This window comes from Macrobrachium nipponense, chromosome 45, assembly GCF_015104395.2.
Source record: "Macrobrachium nipponense isolate FS-2020 chromosome 45, ASM1510439v2, whole genome shotgun sequence".
In the NCBI taxonomy this organism is placed as follows: domain Eukaryota; kingdom Metazoa; phylum Arthropoda; class Malacostraca; order Decapoda; family Palaemonidae; genus Macrobrachium; species Macrobrachium nipponense.
The window spans coordinates 50,310,088-50,325,913 of NC_061105.1; the positions used below are offsets into that span (position 1 = coordinate 50,310,088).

Here is a 15,826-nt window from a genome sequence, read left to right on the forward strand (position 1 = left end):
GAGAAATGCTTTTCTCTCGGTCCGTACGTATCTGCAGATTCGGTGCTGGGAAAGGGAGCTGATACTGATCCTTAATTGTTAGTTGTGTTTTTAATTTGTAGTGTTGAGTTTTTAGGGTTGCTTGAAAGGAGGTTGGGGATATCTCAATTGTAGTACTAACCCGGGTGTTAGGATCAGGTGATCGGGATCGGTGTTGTGCTCCTTGATTTGCCATTAGGCAAGGTGTTTGTCATATAAGTGGATTAGCACCCGTTGACAAAACCTTAGGCTCTATCGAGTAAGTGGATAAGACCCCATTGATAGACCCGCAAGAACTCTTAGCATGAGGTCACTACCTCCCTGAGGTCTCTTGAGGCGAAGCAGACTCCTGGGCAGTAGCCACGAAGTCTTCCGCCTAATCAGGTAGGAACCAAGGTTTTTTTTTTATTACCTACAACGTATGTTGTTTACCTGTCTATTTCAGTAGTTAGCTGTCTCTTACTTACTATTAAGGGTGCCAATCAGCTAAGTATATATCTGACAGGGAAGTTGAATGTACAAAAATGATATTGTTATGTTACAATAAAGTTTTGTACATACTTACCTGGCAGATATATACAATTAAAGGGCCCACCCAGCCTCCCCTCAGGAGACAGGTGGGAGAGAAAATCTGATTAGAAAACGGGAATGGTTCCTAGTCCTGCCACCCAGCGGCAGGGCGGTAGATCACCTGACCTACCTGTAAGCGTGAGCCGCGAAATTTGAATTTCGGTCGGGACGACAGAGTCTAAAGCTAAGTATATATCTGCCAGGTAAGTATGTACAAAACTTTATTGTAACATAACAATATCATTTTAATGCTGAAAACAAACATTCACACATCTGTCATTCCCTTCAAACCTCTCTTTAACAACCAACCCCTCAGGTACCACATTCGGATCCCAGTCACTTTTCACAACACCACTGTCCTTACCATGCATCCTAGACATCGTATCAGCAATCACATTTTTACTCCCCGGCACATATTCTAAGCTAAAATCAAACTCACTCAAATCCTCAATTGTCCTCGCAATCCTAGCATTCACACTTTCCTTCTTGATCATATAAACTAACGGCCAATGATCTGTCCTTATGACAAATTTTACCCCATATAAAAACACTTTCAACGCTTTCACACAAAACCTTATAGCTGCAAGCTCCTTCTCAACCACCGAATACTTAAGCTCTGCTTTATTAAAAGCTTTACTCACACACGCAATCACTCTCAATTGTCCCTCCCCATTCACCTCTTCCATCTGCACCAAGCATCCTCCCATACTAAAACTTACTAGCATCAGCATACATCAAGCTTACTGGCATCCTCACTATAGTCCGGAAAAGCCAAGGTGACGTCCCTCCTAGCAACAGCCTCCTTCTTTCAATCTCTTAAATGCTCCCACCATTCGCTCATCCCACCTCAGCTTAGTACAATTTTTCTTCCCGGTCCATTCAGTCAACGGCTTCCCTATACCCGAACAATCCCTAACAAACTTCCTCCCGAACTCAATCAAACCCAAAAAACCCTTTAACTCCCGCACAGTCCGGGGACGTGGAAACTCCTTTACTTTTTCCACAAACTTTTCACTCTTCCTTACACCACTCGCACTCACCTTATGACCAAGAAATTCCACTTCCCCAGCCAACCACGTACACTTCTCCAACTTCACTTTCACTCCAACCTCTTCCAACCATTCCAACACCTTCTCAAGCTGTTCCACATTCTCCTCAAAAGTCTCACTTGCAATCAAAACGTCATCTATAAACACAGTCACCTTCCTTCTATCAAAACCAGCCAAAACTACATTCATTGCCCTCTGGAAGGCAGCAGGCGCATTAGCCAATCCAAAACTTAACCTCTTGAATTGATAGTGGCAGCTACCACTCGAAAAAGCCGTAACATGCCTGCTCCCTTTCTCAAGAGGCATCTGGTAATAGCCCCTTACCAAATCCAATTTTGTGAACACTCTAATCCCATGCATCTTATACACACAATCAGACACCACATTCATCGGGAATCGTTCCTTCACAGTCACTTCGTTCACCCTCCTATAATCCACACACATCCTCAAACTCCCATCTGTCTTGCGTACTGGGACTATGGGACTATTCCAAGCACTCTCGCTCCTCTCGATCACTCCCACTCTCTCAAGTTCCTCACACTGTTCCTCAATCTCTCGGGCAATAGGCGCAGAAAAGTGTCGGGGATGCTGATATATGGGGGTATCGTCATTCAAAACTATCTTGAACTCTGGAAGCTTAGATCCCCTGAAATCCTCGTCACCCCGACTCAACGCACCCCGCCTATCCCACAACATCTGCATCAACCGCTCCCTCTCATCATCACCAACATTTTCATCCACCTCAATTCTTTCTCTCAACTCATCATACTTCCACTCATCACTTTCTTTCATGCTACCTGTCATCACCCGCCGCACCCTAACATAACTTTCGTCATCCACATCCACCAACGTATACAACAACCCCACACAATCACCTTCACGTATACCCCGCATTCGCTTTTTTCTAACACTCGGCAATGAGGCCACAAAAACCCAAGGATTCTCCATATCCAAAATCCCGTCGTACACGTGCACGCTTGTTCTTACCAACTTGTTCGCATCCACACCCTCAACCACATATGCACACTTGTCACCTTTGACAATCCCAAGACTATCGGGCCATGCAACTTTCACACTAACAACTTCTCCAACTTCTCGCGGCACTTTTACACTCTCTTTCGCAACCAACGGTACTCCCTTCCATATTTTACTGCTTACCCCTCCATCCCTATCCAAGTACAACTCTCCATGTACATTCCCCTTCCTATGCAGCTCAATCATATTCCTGCTCGGATGGACCACCATCCCACACTTCAGGAACCTGTATCCTAACAACATATCATACTTATCACTCATTCCCTCGATCACATAAAAGTCACCTTCATCCATCACTACCCCTTCGATTTCTACATTTTCACACAACATTCCCACCCACCACATTCATACCTAAATTTCTTATTCCTCGTACCTCCATTTACATTTTCCCAAATTCACACTCACTCCACAACTTGTCACATCCATTCTTAAAAGAACACTGACACTGCACCCAGTATCAATCAAAGCAACCAAACACACCCCTTTGTACCTCACTTTTACACTCATACATTCATGAGCTCCATCCCAAACCCTTTTTCATGTAACAATCCTTCACGCACATGCATCACTCCTACTACCTGCATACCAGAGGACCCACCCAACTGAATCCCCTTTGTACCTAGTTTCCTGAACTCCCAACCTGACTCATCCTCTTTCGCCTACACACACTCGCTACATGACCTTCCATTCCACATTCAACACATTTTGCCCGCTGTTCCTTACACATCCTAGCATAATGCCCATTCTTCCCGCAATTACCGCAAACCTCTGTCACACGAGTACCTCGACATCGACTTGCTATGTGCCCTACTTGCCCACACCTGTAACATTTAATATCCCTATCTTTCTTGCACTCACTCACTAAATGCCCTGTTTGCCCACACCCGAAGCAAGCTCCCACCGACATTCATTCTTCTTGTGCCCTAGCTTTCCACATCTGTAACACTGATGCTCTCGTTCACGACTAACTGACCCTACTCTTCCAACGCTTGCACTCCGATCTCTCTTAGGGCTAACCATACTTACGTTACTGGCTCTAACGCTCCTATCAACCACTCGCTCTGCCATTCGCCTTGGCCCTTCCAAAACTGCCTCCTTATAGCTCTTAAACTCTGGTATAACATCAGCCACTTCAGTCCTAACACTAACACTTCTACTCTCTTTCATACACCTATCCAACTCATAATCCTCTACTATTTCCAAAATGTCGTTCCACGACAACCTATCATTCGTCCATCGCATTTTCTCCTTACGTTTTAGATTTACAAACTCATACACACTCTCAGGCACAGTCGCCAACAACTTCCTCACTAACTCTTTACACTCATTTATCCCTTCATCCCCAAACTTTTTCCTGGCTAATGTTTCTAACCTGCACACATACATCGACAACGACTCACCAACATTCATTCTTACCTCATCAAAACCATGTTTTCTCCTATATCTAACGCTACTCTTTATCCTCTTTGCCTGTTCCACAATCCTGGCTTTCACACTCTCATAGGGCACTTTCCCCACACTCATCATTACCCCATACATATTCAACAAAAATCCCGTCAAAAAGCTACCCAACTCTCTTGCCCAGACTCTCTTGTTATCCCCATACTTTGCCTCACAATACCTTTCATATTCCGTAAAAAATCCTGTGTCCCTACTACCATATTCCTCATATTGTGCACATCGGGGTACCTCTCTCATATACACAGCCCCTCGTACTTCCTGCTCTCTCTCACTCTCACTTTCGCTACTTCCTTTCTGACCCCTCTTTCCCTCATCCGAATACAGCGAATCCAATTCCATACTCATGTCCATACCCCTGACTATGCTCTTCTTACCCTTCTTCTTTCTACCTACCTGTTTCCACTCACCGCTATCCAAATCACTCTCAGCCCTTTCCCCAATGTATTCTGACCTAGTCTCATCCTGTCCATCACCCTTACTAACCTTCTTTCCCTTAGTCTTCTTCTTTTCCTCAGCCACTTTCTTATTCTTGTCTTCAGGTTTATCCTTACCCTGTGTCTTCCCCTTCTTTCCCTTACCTATCACAACCGAATCACCTTCTTCACTCGTACACTCATCCACTCGCTCTTTCACGTCCTTTACCACTCCTGGCCCGTCACAAGACCCAGTAGGCCTACCTCCTACAGCTCCCTCTCCCACGAATCCCTTCATCATTTCCTGCATCATCTCTTGCACTGCACTCATCATTACCCCGAATTTTTCGTCCATTTTCTCAACCATTCTCTCTTCCGCTCCTTCACCTCTTCTTTCATTTCCACTCCTTAGCAATCCTCTCATTTCCTCTAACTCGCTCTTCAGCTCCTCACACTCTACCCTCAACCTCTCATTCTCCACTTCCAACCTTCCCTTAGCTTCCCTCGCCAACCGTAACTCCTCCTTCAGCCTTTCTATCTCCTTCAACCCTTCCATCCTCACTTATCCACCAATCACACAACTCACTACCCAATTGCCCTGCAGCTGCCGCACCAGCAGTCCCTGTTCGGGCGCCAAAAAATAATGTGGCGGAATCACAACCTCAAAAACAAGATGCAGAATCCCCCCCACATATACCTAATCAGTCCAGCTGCCAAAATCCACCCTCAATCACACTTTCTTCTTTACACAACAAATACAGCAGGACAATTGACCTACACCTATACAAAACAAAACAAAAAACAAAACACATGTACCTACCAACACTATACAAAAACAAACGAAAAAACGAAACACATGTACTTACCAATCAATCCAGTTACTCCGGGCTATCCTGTGCTGTCCGCTGGTCGAGGTCACGGAGATATAAACAACAACACCAACAACAACAACCAAGAACCACAACACCACAACCCAACACAACAACACCCAAGGACTACAACCCAACAACAACCAAGGACAACAATAACACAACAACCACCACCAAAGAACACAACCACAACTCAACAACAACACAACAAAAAAAGAACAATCACAACCCAAGACCGCTGCACAAACAACGCAACCAACACAAAAAAAAACAACAGCACAAAAGGCAACATACACACCCACTAACAACACCAAAGAATAACAACAAAGACAACAGCACAGGCACAACAACTCTAAAGCAAAAAAAAAACATTAACTCAACAACAAGCAAACAACAAATCAATAACACACAAAAACTTAACCGACTTCAAATCCGTCAACCGACTGCTGTCGACACTCCCGACTATCACCAGCTCTCACCAAAGACTAAAAAAACTGACTCAAAAAAAACTCAGAACTCTGATCTCTACCAGCAGACAACCCAGCCAGAACTCACTAACAGCCAATACAGTCGTTAACTATCCATACAGCAATTACACTCTCTCTCTCTCTCTCTCTCTCTCTCTCTCTCTCACAGACGTTGTCAAATGGAACTCCATAACTCCTCCATAATACCAGAGAAATAAGCTGATATGGAAATGCCAGAATATTCTGGCTCGCTCACCTTATTTAAAGGTGTTGGTATGGTTTCTGGGGCGAGTGAAACCACTACCATAGGTCCTTTGCCATTTAGATTCATCCTCCTTCAAAATCACTCTACTAGAGAGGAGCCGACCTAAGGCCCATTCCTCGCTACCGTTACGGCTAGTGCCTCTGACGTCATACCTGCAGTTAGCACCCAAGCTTGGGCCAAAAAGGGGGGGTTACAAGAGAGGGGTGGGATTTCACTGAACGACACGGACCCTTGCCCAGAAATAGATTTTTCCTTCGTCAAAATCCCTTTTCTGGGCTCAGCCCGTGTCGCTACGTGAAATAGTACCAGAGAAATGGCCACATAAGCTTGGAACAATGGAGTACACAAAGTATATTGTAGGAAAAAAAAAAAAACAGCTAAGGTTAATTGGTATAATCTAAGAGTAAAGTTACGAACTGGGTAACAAGGGTAACTGAAATCTTAAGAGTAAATACAGTACAAAATGGCTAACCTTAAAATTACATACAATATTAAATTAAAGTGTGATTAATCCTAAGAACAAAATACAAGGAAACATCACAAATATGTACATGTGGCATCCAAGGTACAACAAAGGCTACATGGTGGCAGAGCCACGATAAGAATGTCAGTGAAGCAGGTAGAAAGGAGAGATCTAGATTAAACTACTTAATACTATTCAAGCAGTGCCAGGAGAAACTGTGTTTCCCGCTGCCACTGCTGGAAATTTAAGTGCTTCTAAGGACTTAAGATAATGGCGTTTGAACACTCGGAGATTTCCAGCCTGTATACTTCTTCAGATCATCAAAATTCTTATGTTGAAAGTAGTTAATAGGGGTAGCCACTGCCCTAATGTCATGTACCCAAGGGAAGGACTCTGGGTTGGCTTGTTTAATGGAATATAATATTTGTTGTCTAATTCATTTCAAGAAAATAGTGCCACCTTTTCCCCTCATAAATAAAGAGCCTGAAGATCTTAGGGCCGTCCTATTTGGGTATGCCCTCAGGGTAGTAACTGGACATAAGGATGGGTCCTGTGGTGGGAGAATATTCCACGGGGCCCACCTATTTAGTAGATCCTCATTTTTAGCTAGAAATTGACGATCTGGAGAAAGTAATACTTCTCCTGAAGGGAGAAACTCTATATAACCTAACCTAACCTAACCTAACCTAACCTAGCCGACAGTTCAGATACCCTGGCTCCTGAAGCTAGACTTAAAAGGAATAATGTTTTCCTCAGGTGGGGTAAAAAGTCACATGATTCATTATCAGTGTCTGAGGCTAGTTTGAGAACATCATTTAAGAACCATGACACAGACTTAGGCCTCTCTGATGGCCTGAGTCTAGCGCAGGCCTTGGGGATAGATGAAAAATAAGAGTCTGTTAGGTCTATTTTGAATCCAAACTGGAAGATTTTCTTAAGTGCAGATTTAGTAGTAGTAATAGTACTAGCTGCTGAACCTTTTCCAAACAGTGTCCTAAAAAAGGATATGGCCAGATTGGTTGTCATGGTTTTGTGTTTCAGAATTCCTCAGGAATACAGCTAGTTTTTTAACTGCTGAGTCATACTGACGTAGGGTTGATTACCGTTTATCCGATTCTAAGAGTAGGATATTCTTAGGCTCGATACTGGCATCCCTTTTTGCCGCAAACTTCATGAAATCCATAAAGTTAGGGTTTTCTAAATCCCTGAGGAAGCGTACACAGTCTTCGTTTGTACTAGTTGTGATAGCCTGGGATTGGGAATCTGTTGAGGTCGGAGTCCTAATTCCAATAGTAGTGGAAACCAATTGCTCTTGGGCCAGTTCGGGGCTATTAGAGCAATGTGTCCCTTGAACATCCTGAGATTGTTCAGAACCTTCAAGAGAAGATTCACTGGAGGAAAGATGTAAATCTTCTTCCACTGATTCCAATCTATAGCCATGGCGTCCATGGCATAAGCCAGAGGGTCCAGGTTGGGAGCCACATAACAAGGGAGTTTGTGATTCGATTCTGTGGCGAAGAGATCCACCTGAAGCCCTGGGATTTGTTGGCAGACCCAGTTGAATGACTGTTTGTCCAGGGACCACTCTGACTCCAGTGTGACTGAACGAGATAGTGCATCCGCTACTACATTCCTTACTCCCGCTAGATGGGCGGCGGACAGGTGCCATTTGTTTTTGGCTGCCAATGAAAATATGGCTATCATTACATGGTTCACATGGCTCGACTTGGAGCCTCCCCTGTTGATGCAGTGTACTACCACTGCACTGTCCAGCACCAGTTTGATATGAGATTTCTTGGCTGGATGAAGCTTTTTCAGGGTGAGGAACACTGCCATAGCTTCCAGTACATTGATATGAAGCTGGCGGAATGGAAGGGACCAGGTTCCTTGTACCTTCTTGTACTGAGAGTATCCTCCCCAGCCGGTTAGTGACGCATCTGTGTGGATAACTAGTGCCGGCGGAGGGAACTGAAAGGGAATTGTCTTCGACAAATTCTTGACCTCCGTCCAGGGGCGGAGTCGTTTCCGTAAGATCGCCGGGACAGTGGCTAGTTTGTCTCGGGATCTGTTGTTTGCTCTTGAGCACCAGACGCGGTTTATGTCTTTCAGTTTTGCTTTTAACAGAACATCTGTTATCGAAGCGAATTGGAGAGAGCCTAGGAACCTTTCCTGGTTCCTCCGGGACGTCTGTTTGCACTTGAGAAATTGTCTGGTTGCCTTGGCTATTTCTTTCTTCTTCAACGACGGAATTGATAGAGTGTGGGAGTTCAAGCCCCATTGAATGCCTAACCACTGAAAGTGAGACTCCGGTGTTAGCCGGGACTTGGTCTTGTTTATCTGGAACCCTAGGTGTTCCAGAAACTGGATTACTTTGACTGTTGCTTTGTGGCATTCCTCGATGCTTGTGGCCCAAACGAGCCAATCGTCCAGATACACTACTAGCATTATTCCTTGAGACCTGAGTTCTTGAACGACTGTCTCCGCCAGTTTTGTAAATATTCTGGGGGCTACATTGAGCCCGAAAGGCATTACCTTGAAGGAGAATGCTTGGTTCCCTAGCCTGAAGCCTAGGAACTGGCGGAAGTGTCTTGCTACTGGAACATGATAGTATGTGTCTGTAAGATCTATAGAGGTGGTGACAGCCCCACGGGGAAGTAAGGTCCGCACCTGCGAGATGGTCAGCATTCTGAACTTGTCGCAACGAATGAATAAGTTTAGACGGGACAAGTCTAGAATTATTCTTCGTTTGTTTGAGCCTTTCTTTGGCGCGCTGAACAAGCGACCTTGAAATTTTAAATGCTTGACTCTTGACACTACTCCTTTCTGAAGGAGTTCTTGAGCGTACTCTATCAATTCCGCTGTTGGTTGTTGATGGAAGGTTTTGGATGGAGGAGGATCTTTGTTCCAGCTCTGGGCCCATCTGCTGAACCTCCATCTGTGACGAAAGAGGAACAGTCTCCCTCCTACCTGAGGATTCTCACTGGCTTGGGGAAGGGCGTGTCCCGCGTCCTCCTCGAAAGTTCCTACCTCGGTTAGATGCTCTTCCGCCGCCTCTTTGACGGAAGGCGCCTCTAGCTCTGCTACCCCTGCCAAACCTGTTGAATGGCTGAAAGGATTGGCTTTCAAATACTGGGTTGAAAGCCGGGGAGACAGCGTAGGAGGTCGAAGCCTGTGCGTGCTGAGGTTGCGCCAGCAACACAAACTGTTGTTGTGGCTGCGCCTTGGAGGTGGACTGTTGCGGTACTTGTGATACCAGAACCGCCTGCATCACTGTCTGTTGCTGGCGAGCCTGGAAAGGCTGGAATTTCCTAGGCTTCTTCTTTTTCTGACTTGATGCGGCCGATTCCGACTTCCGCTTGCTGATCAATCCCCAGCGAACCGTCAGGCTCTGATTAAGCCTGGTTGCCTCGCAGTGAACTAAGTTCACTACTGATTCTGGGAAGAGATCAGCGCCCCAGATGGATGAGGCTAAGAGCTAATTAGGCTCATGTCGGATGGTGGCCTCTGCCAGGACATGTTTCCGACAATTCCGTCTAGCTATGACGAAATCATATAAGTCACATTGCATTGTATACAATTGTGACTTCGCTATGATTTTGAATAGCGGCTCTTCTCTGTAGATCAGAGCCGATACCTCCGTCATAACTAGAGTATTGAGGGATCTGCACAATCTCATCCTGGCATCAAATTCTGCCTGGATGAGGCTGTCCAAAAGCCTGGGTAATCTCTCGCTAAACTGAGAGATGGCACAGTCTCATTTAAGTTTCCCGACTGAAAAGGTGGTCGGGAGATCTAACCATAGATCGTCTGTTCCGGGGAGCAGGAGGGACGTTGGTTCCGTCTCCCAGAGCTGTGGCATTGGCTCATCTTTCATCGCGGCCTGTAAGGTGAGCTCTGCTACCTTCGATGTGAACAGGATGGGGGTCTCCACATCCACGGTGAAGATCGTGAAGACGCTTTTAAAGGCTTGGACCCTGGTGTTGTTGCATTGCCACTCCTCCAGGTTCCTTAGCCATTCACGTTGAGCTTGATCCCGAGAAAGGATGACCGTCTCTTTCGGGATCTTATCTTCTCTCCTCATCGCTGCTTCCGTAAGGCGGGCATAGCCGATGAAGGGGGGCTGTAAACCTTCCGATTGGAACTTGAAGTCCTCAAGCCTTCGAGTTCCACAGCCCTCCAACGTCAGCATTCCGTCTACAAAGGGAGCGTGGGAAGCAATCCTCCAGGGGTTGCTTGCTGTAAAGGTAGGGAGGGTACGTGAGTCCGGCATGGTTTGAGCTACCATGCCGGGCTGTGCAAGACCTGTCGCAGGATTTTCTCAGAGACCTCCTGAGTAACTAGTCTCTCCGATATGGCACGGATTGACTGGCCTGACTCCTCCAAAGAAGACGAGATCTGGGTGAACATCTCTTGGAACTTATTCTGAACTTAGTTCCCGACCAGACTACCCATCTGCTGTATAATATTGGCCGAGATATTTGCAGAGAAGGTGTCCGGGTCGAAAGGTGAAGGTTCCACATTTTCTTTAGGAGTCCTAGGCCGGGTTCCTCTAGAAGTTGAAGGCTCAGGGTCGGAGAAGAGCTGAACCTTGTCCCTAGAAGACTTGGACTTGGAACCCTTCAAGTACGAAGTCATTTTACCCTGGTCCACTTCGGGATGGTGAGCCAAAGGTTTATGGGCGATGCTAGAAGTTGACTTCTTGGACAGTGTCTTTTGAAGCGATTTAAAGTCACGCTTACCTTTGACTTTAGGGATCGCCAAGGCGGACTTCGGTCTGACCGATTGCCCATCCTCGGTTAATCCCTGGAAAGAAGTAGATGAAGTAGGGGAAGAAGCTCTAGATGGGCTCAAGGGGAGACCTTGAGCCCCTACTAAACCTGCCTCACTTACATCCCTACCTGTGCCATCTACCGCCATGGGCTCGAGGTTGATGTCGAGTGCTGCTACTTCCTGCAGGACCTCTTGATTCGCCGGTTCCTCCGAGGCTAGTGCGGCTTGCTCCTGAATGGAGGCAATCAGAGGAGCCGCCGTCTCCGGGTCCACATAGGAGGCGCTCTTTCCGCTGGGGAAGATGAGGGTGGCCATCTCCTTGGACAGAATGCAGGGTTGGCCCTTGGTGACATTCCGTCCAAACCCACCAACCCAGGCCTTCAAGGTGGACAAAGCGGAGTCCATAATCGCTTGGGCACCCTGAAAGAGAGGGCTAGTGTTAATACTTAAGGCTACTTAAGATTAACTCACAATATATGCTGATTGATATATCACAAATCATATTGGTCATTGAAGTGAATGTGTCAAGGTTTAGTATCCGAAATCTTACTTACCCCAGAGGAGACCTGATCCACGAACTCATAGCAGATCGTGCAGCTCTCATGGTGCCAAACCAACGACTCGTTGTACCGGATCGCACAGGTAGCGTGGGTCCGGCAAACCTCGTGCCCACAGGGGTCTTGGAGCATGGCATTGCAGCCCGACTCCATACAGTGGGTGACCTTTAAGTGAAATGATATATGAGTATCAACACTAACATCCTGGACTGAGTCCATGATGTGATATATCATAACAGCGGAATGCACCGGAGTTGATGGATAATAAAAAGGATTAGTCTCTACCTGCTCTTCTGCCGTGTAACGTCGTGAGTGTCCGACAGGGTCGGTAAAACAACTTGAATCAGTGTGTCTCCGCCATTGCCGGAGGACAAAAGATCACTGAAACAGGAGTAACACCTAGCCTTTATGCCGGAGCGGGAGGGTGGTGACTCGGGGCAGGGGAGTGCGGCCTGAGAGCCGAGGAGAGCCGAGCGTAACTGAGCCTGGTGGCCAACCAAGACTTGGCCAGGCAGGTGTCCCCCTGGTACTCTATGGGGAGAGCGGTATGGAGCCAAGCCGGCGTTGGTGTCCTCCAGCTAACTCCCGTATCCCCCCGCGTGCGGGGGAGGAGGGGAGGGAGCTCGGATCGGTTGCCTGGGACAACGTGAATGAGCGTATCTCCCCCCTGGAGGGAGGAAGAAAGCAAGGAGGACCGACGCTGGGTGGCTCACAGCGGTCGCCTGGCACCTTCTTGCCCGTGGTATGAGCTACGCGGTGAGAAAGGCCATGCGATCGGAGGTGGCCTAGGCCAGCCAGAACCGTCTCGAAAAGCATGAATACCAATAACATCCTAACAAAACACGGGGGAGAAAGAAGAAATATGATGGAGAAGAGAAAGAAGAGTCCTGGAGAAGCTAGATCGGACCAACCGAGAAGGAAGGGCGATCTTAGCGACTCATAGCAGCTGGCCTATGCTGATACGTAGAAACGTAGGGTGGTGACCAGGGTAGCTCAGGACATGAGAGAAAGGACCAGAGTCCTTTAGGGAGCCTATCATAGAGACCTGACAACTAAAAGAACATGCATGCATGAACTCTGAGCTGAAGGAAATGACGTAGGCTACGAGCTTTGAATGAACTCGTAAACAACCCCCATGTGATAAAATACATAAATCGCATAAATGGCACGTCAATAATGCATCATTAATAGAATAATAATGTACTGCTAAATAATTCGAGCACAAACGGTATAGAAGACCAAGTGTAGCACGAAACAATGAAACACGTGGGAGTGAGTCTGGAACAAAGCCATCTGGGACGCTGTCCATAAACAACCTAAATAAAACGGTTAAACGGGCCCATGGCAGTCTTAAATGTTATAAAACATTAATAGCAGTACTTAACTTGGATGCAGATGAATCTTGACATTGCATGATGACGATTAAGAAATTCCAGAACGAACACAACACAGAGCAGAAAAATATGTGCGGTGTGGATCGTGCTAACAAAAGGAATGACGTCAGAGGCGCTAGCCGTAACGGTAGCGAGGAGTGGGCCTTAGGTGTAGAGGGATTTTGAAGGAGGATGAATCTAAATGGCAAAGGACCTATGGTAGTGGTTTCACTCGCCCCAGAAACCATACCGACACCTTTAAATAAGGTAAGCGAGCCAGAATATTCTGGCATTTCCATATTAGCTTTTTTCTCTGGTATGTTAGCAATAATTTACCTTAGAAATGTGTGCTAAAGGGACATTTCACGTAGCAACATGGGCTGAGGCCAGAAATACAATTTACTTTAAAAAAATTTATTTTTCCTAATGAAAATAGCTTTTTCTACCTTAAAATGTAAATGTAATTCATATAAGAAAAAAAGGGCCATTCTTCTTAAATAGATTTATAATACTCCCAATTCATGAAGGCAAGATGATGTTCATTTGATTGTCAAAATTAGAGTAAGTCGTGAATTTGCGGTAAAGGTAGAAAATGGTGGTTGAATTGTCGACCAACTTTGGCCTGAATAAATTTGTTGATTCCAAACAGCATCCAGTGTTGCTTTTTTATATCTTTTGGGACAAATTCTGTCCAAATGACCATTGCATTGTGATATTTTTTGTTTTCCCCAGAGGATGCTTATTTCAGAGTTGAGAAAAGCACTCACTATTGTAAAATATGAGATTGTTTTGAATTTCTCATTCTAGTTGTTATGAATGGTGCTATTCAGAATACATTTTTCTGATTTTTTTTTTTTTTGTTTCATTTTATTTCAGAGTATTACAACAGGAAAATTTAATCAGCTCCTAACAAGGACTGAGTATTGTACATAGAACATCCTGAAAATGGAAGCTGAAAAATCGTCATCGTTGTTAATCAAAGAGGAAAAGAATTTGGAGGAGGGCCTTATTGAAAACACAGGTGAAGGCTCTTCATTTGCAGACCCCTTCTTAGAAGTCAAGGCAGAACCAGAATTTTTTTACCATGGTGAATTTGATGTGAACTGTTCATCCCAATCTGTTAAGTATGAGGAGGGCATCTCTCCAAGCTGTGATGATGAAAGCGTAAAGAAGATCTGTATTGCAGAAGAAAGTAGACATTTTGGCAGGAGAGATGCGTTTTCAAAAAGAGAGAAATCCCACATGAGAGCCCATAGAGAGAAACCACATACTTGTTCTATATGTCAAAAAAGTTTTTCTCATTCAGCTAATCTCAAAAAACACATGAGAACACATACAGGAGAACAACCATATAATTGTTCTATATGTCAAAAAAAAAGTTTTTTCTCTATTAGGTGTAATCTCAGCAAAAAACACCATGAGAAGACTCATACATGGAGAGAAACCACCATACTTGTCTATATGTCAAAAGGACGTTTTCGCTGGATCACATAAGTCTTCAAATATCCCACATGATAAAAAACTCATACAGGAGAGAAACCATATACTTGCTCAACATGTCAAAGAAGTTTTTCTCAATCAACTAATCTCAAAGACCACATGAGAACTCATACAGGAGAGAAACCATATACTTGTTCTACATGTCAAAGAAGTTTTTCTCACATAAGTAATCTCAAAAAACACATGAGAACTCATACAGGAGAACTACCATATAATTGTTTTATATGTCAAAGAAGTTATTTCTTCCAATAAAGTCTTCTAGAATACCAACATGAGAAACTCATAACAGGAGAAAAACCAAAAAACCATATAATGTTTCTATATGTCAAAGCAAGTTTCTTCCATTCTTGATCAAAGTGAGCTCAAACAGACCACATGAGAACTCATACAGGAGAAAAAGTAAACCATCATAATTAGTTCTATATGTTTCAAAAAACAAAAGTTTTTCTGAATCAACTAGTCTCAAAGACCACATGAGAACTCATACAGGAGAAAAACCATATAATTGTTCTATATGTCAAAAAAGTTTTTCTCTCTCAACTAATCTCAAAAGACACATGAGAACTCATACAGGAGAGAAACCATATAATTGTTCTATATGTCAAAGAAGTTTTTATCAATCAAATGATCTCACAAAACACATGAGAACTCATACAGAAGAGAAAACATATACTTGCTCAACATGTCAAAGAAGTTTTTCTCGATCAAGTGATCTCAAAACACACATGAGAACTCATACAGGAGAAAAACCATATAATTGTTCTATATGTCAAAGAAGTTTTTCTCAATCAAGTGTTCTCAAAACACACATGAGAACTCATACAGGAGAAAAACCATATAATTGTTCTATATGTCGAAAAAGTTTTTCTCAATCAACTCATCTCAAAAAACACATGAGAACTCATACAGGAGAACAACCATATAATTGTTCTATATGTCAAAAAAGTTTTTCTCTCTCAACTAATCTCAAAACTCACATGAGAACTCATACATGAGAACCTTTCACTTTGTATATC

At 44.6% G+C, this 15,826-nt stretch overlaps 3 protein-coding genes across 3 annotated transcripts in view; 2 read left to right on the forward strand and 1 right to left on the reverse strand.

Annotated features, from left to right (window-relative positions):
• The window catches only part of LOC135214505 (zinc finger protein 239-like), a 427,341-nt gene that overhangs the window by 195,179 nt on the left and 216,336 nt on the right, over positions 1 to 15,826 (reverse strand). The gene's annotated exons all lie outside the window — the stretch shown is intronic.
• On the forward strand, positions 14,256 to 15,062 carry LOC135214235 (zinc finger protein 79-like). Its single transcript, XM_064248297.1, has 2 exons — positions 14,256 to 14,688; positions 14,842 to 15,062. Exons 1-2 carry the CDS (start codon positions 14,256 to 14,258, stop codon positions 15,060 to 15,062), a joined length of 654 nt encoding a protein of 217 aa, XP_064104367.1.
• LOC135214236 (zinc finger protein 79-like) lies at positions 15,258 to 15,805 on the forward strand. Its single transcript, XM_064248298.1, has one exon. The coding sequence runs from the start codon at positions 15,284 to 15,286 to the stop codon at positions 15,803 to 15,805; it is 522 nt and encodes a 173-aa protein (XP_064104368.1). The 5' UTR covers positions 15,258 to 15,283.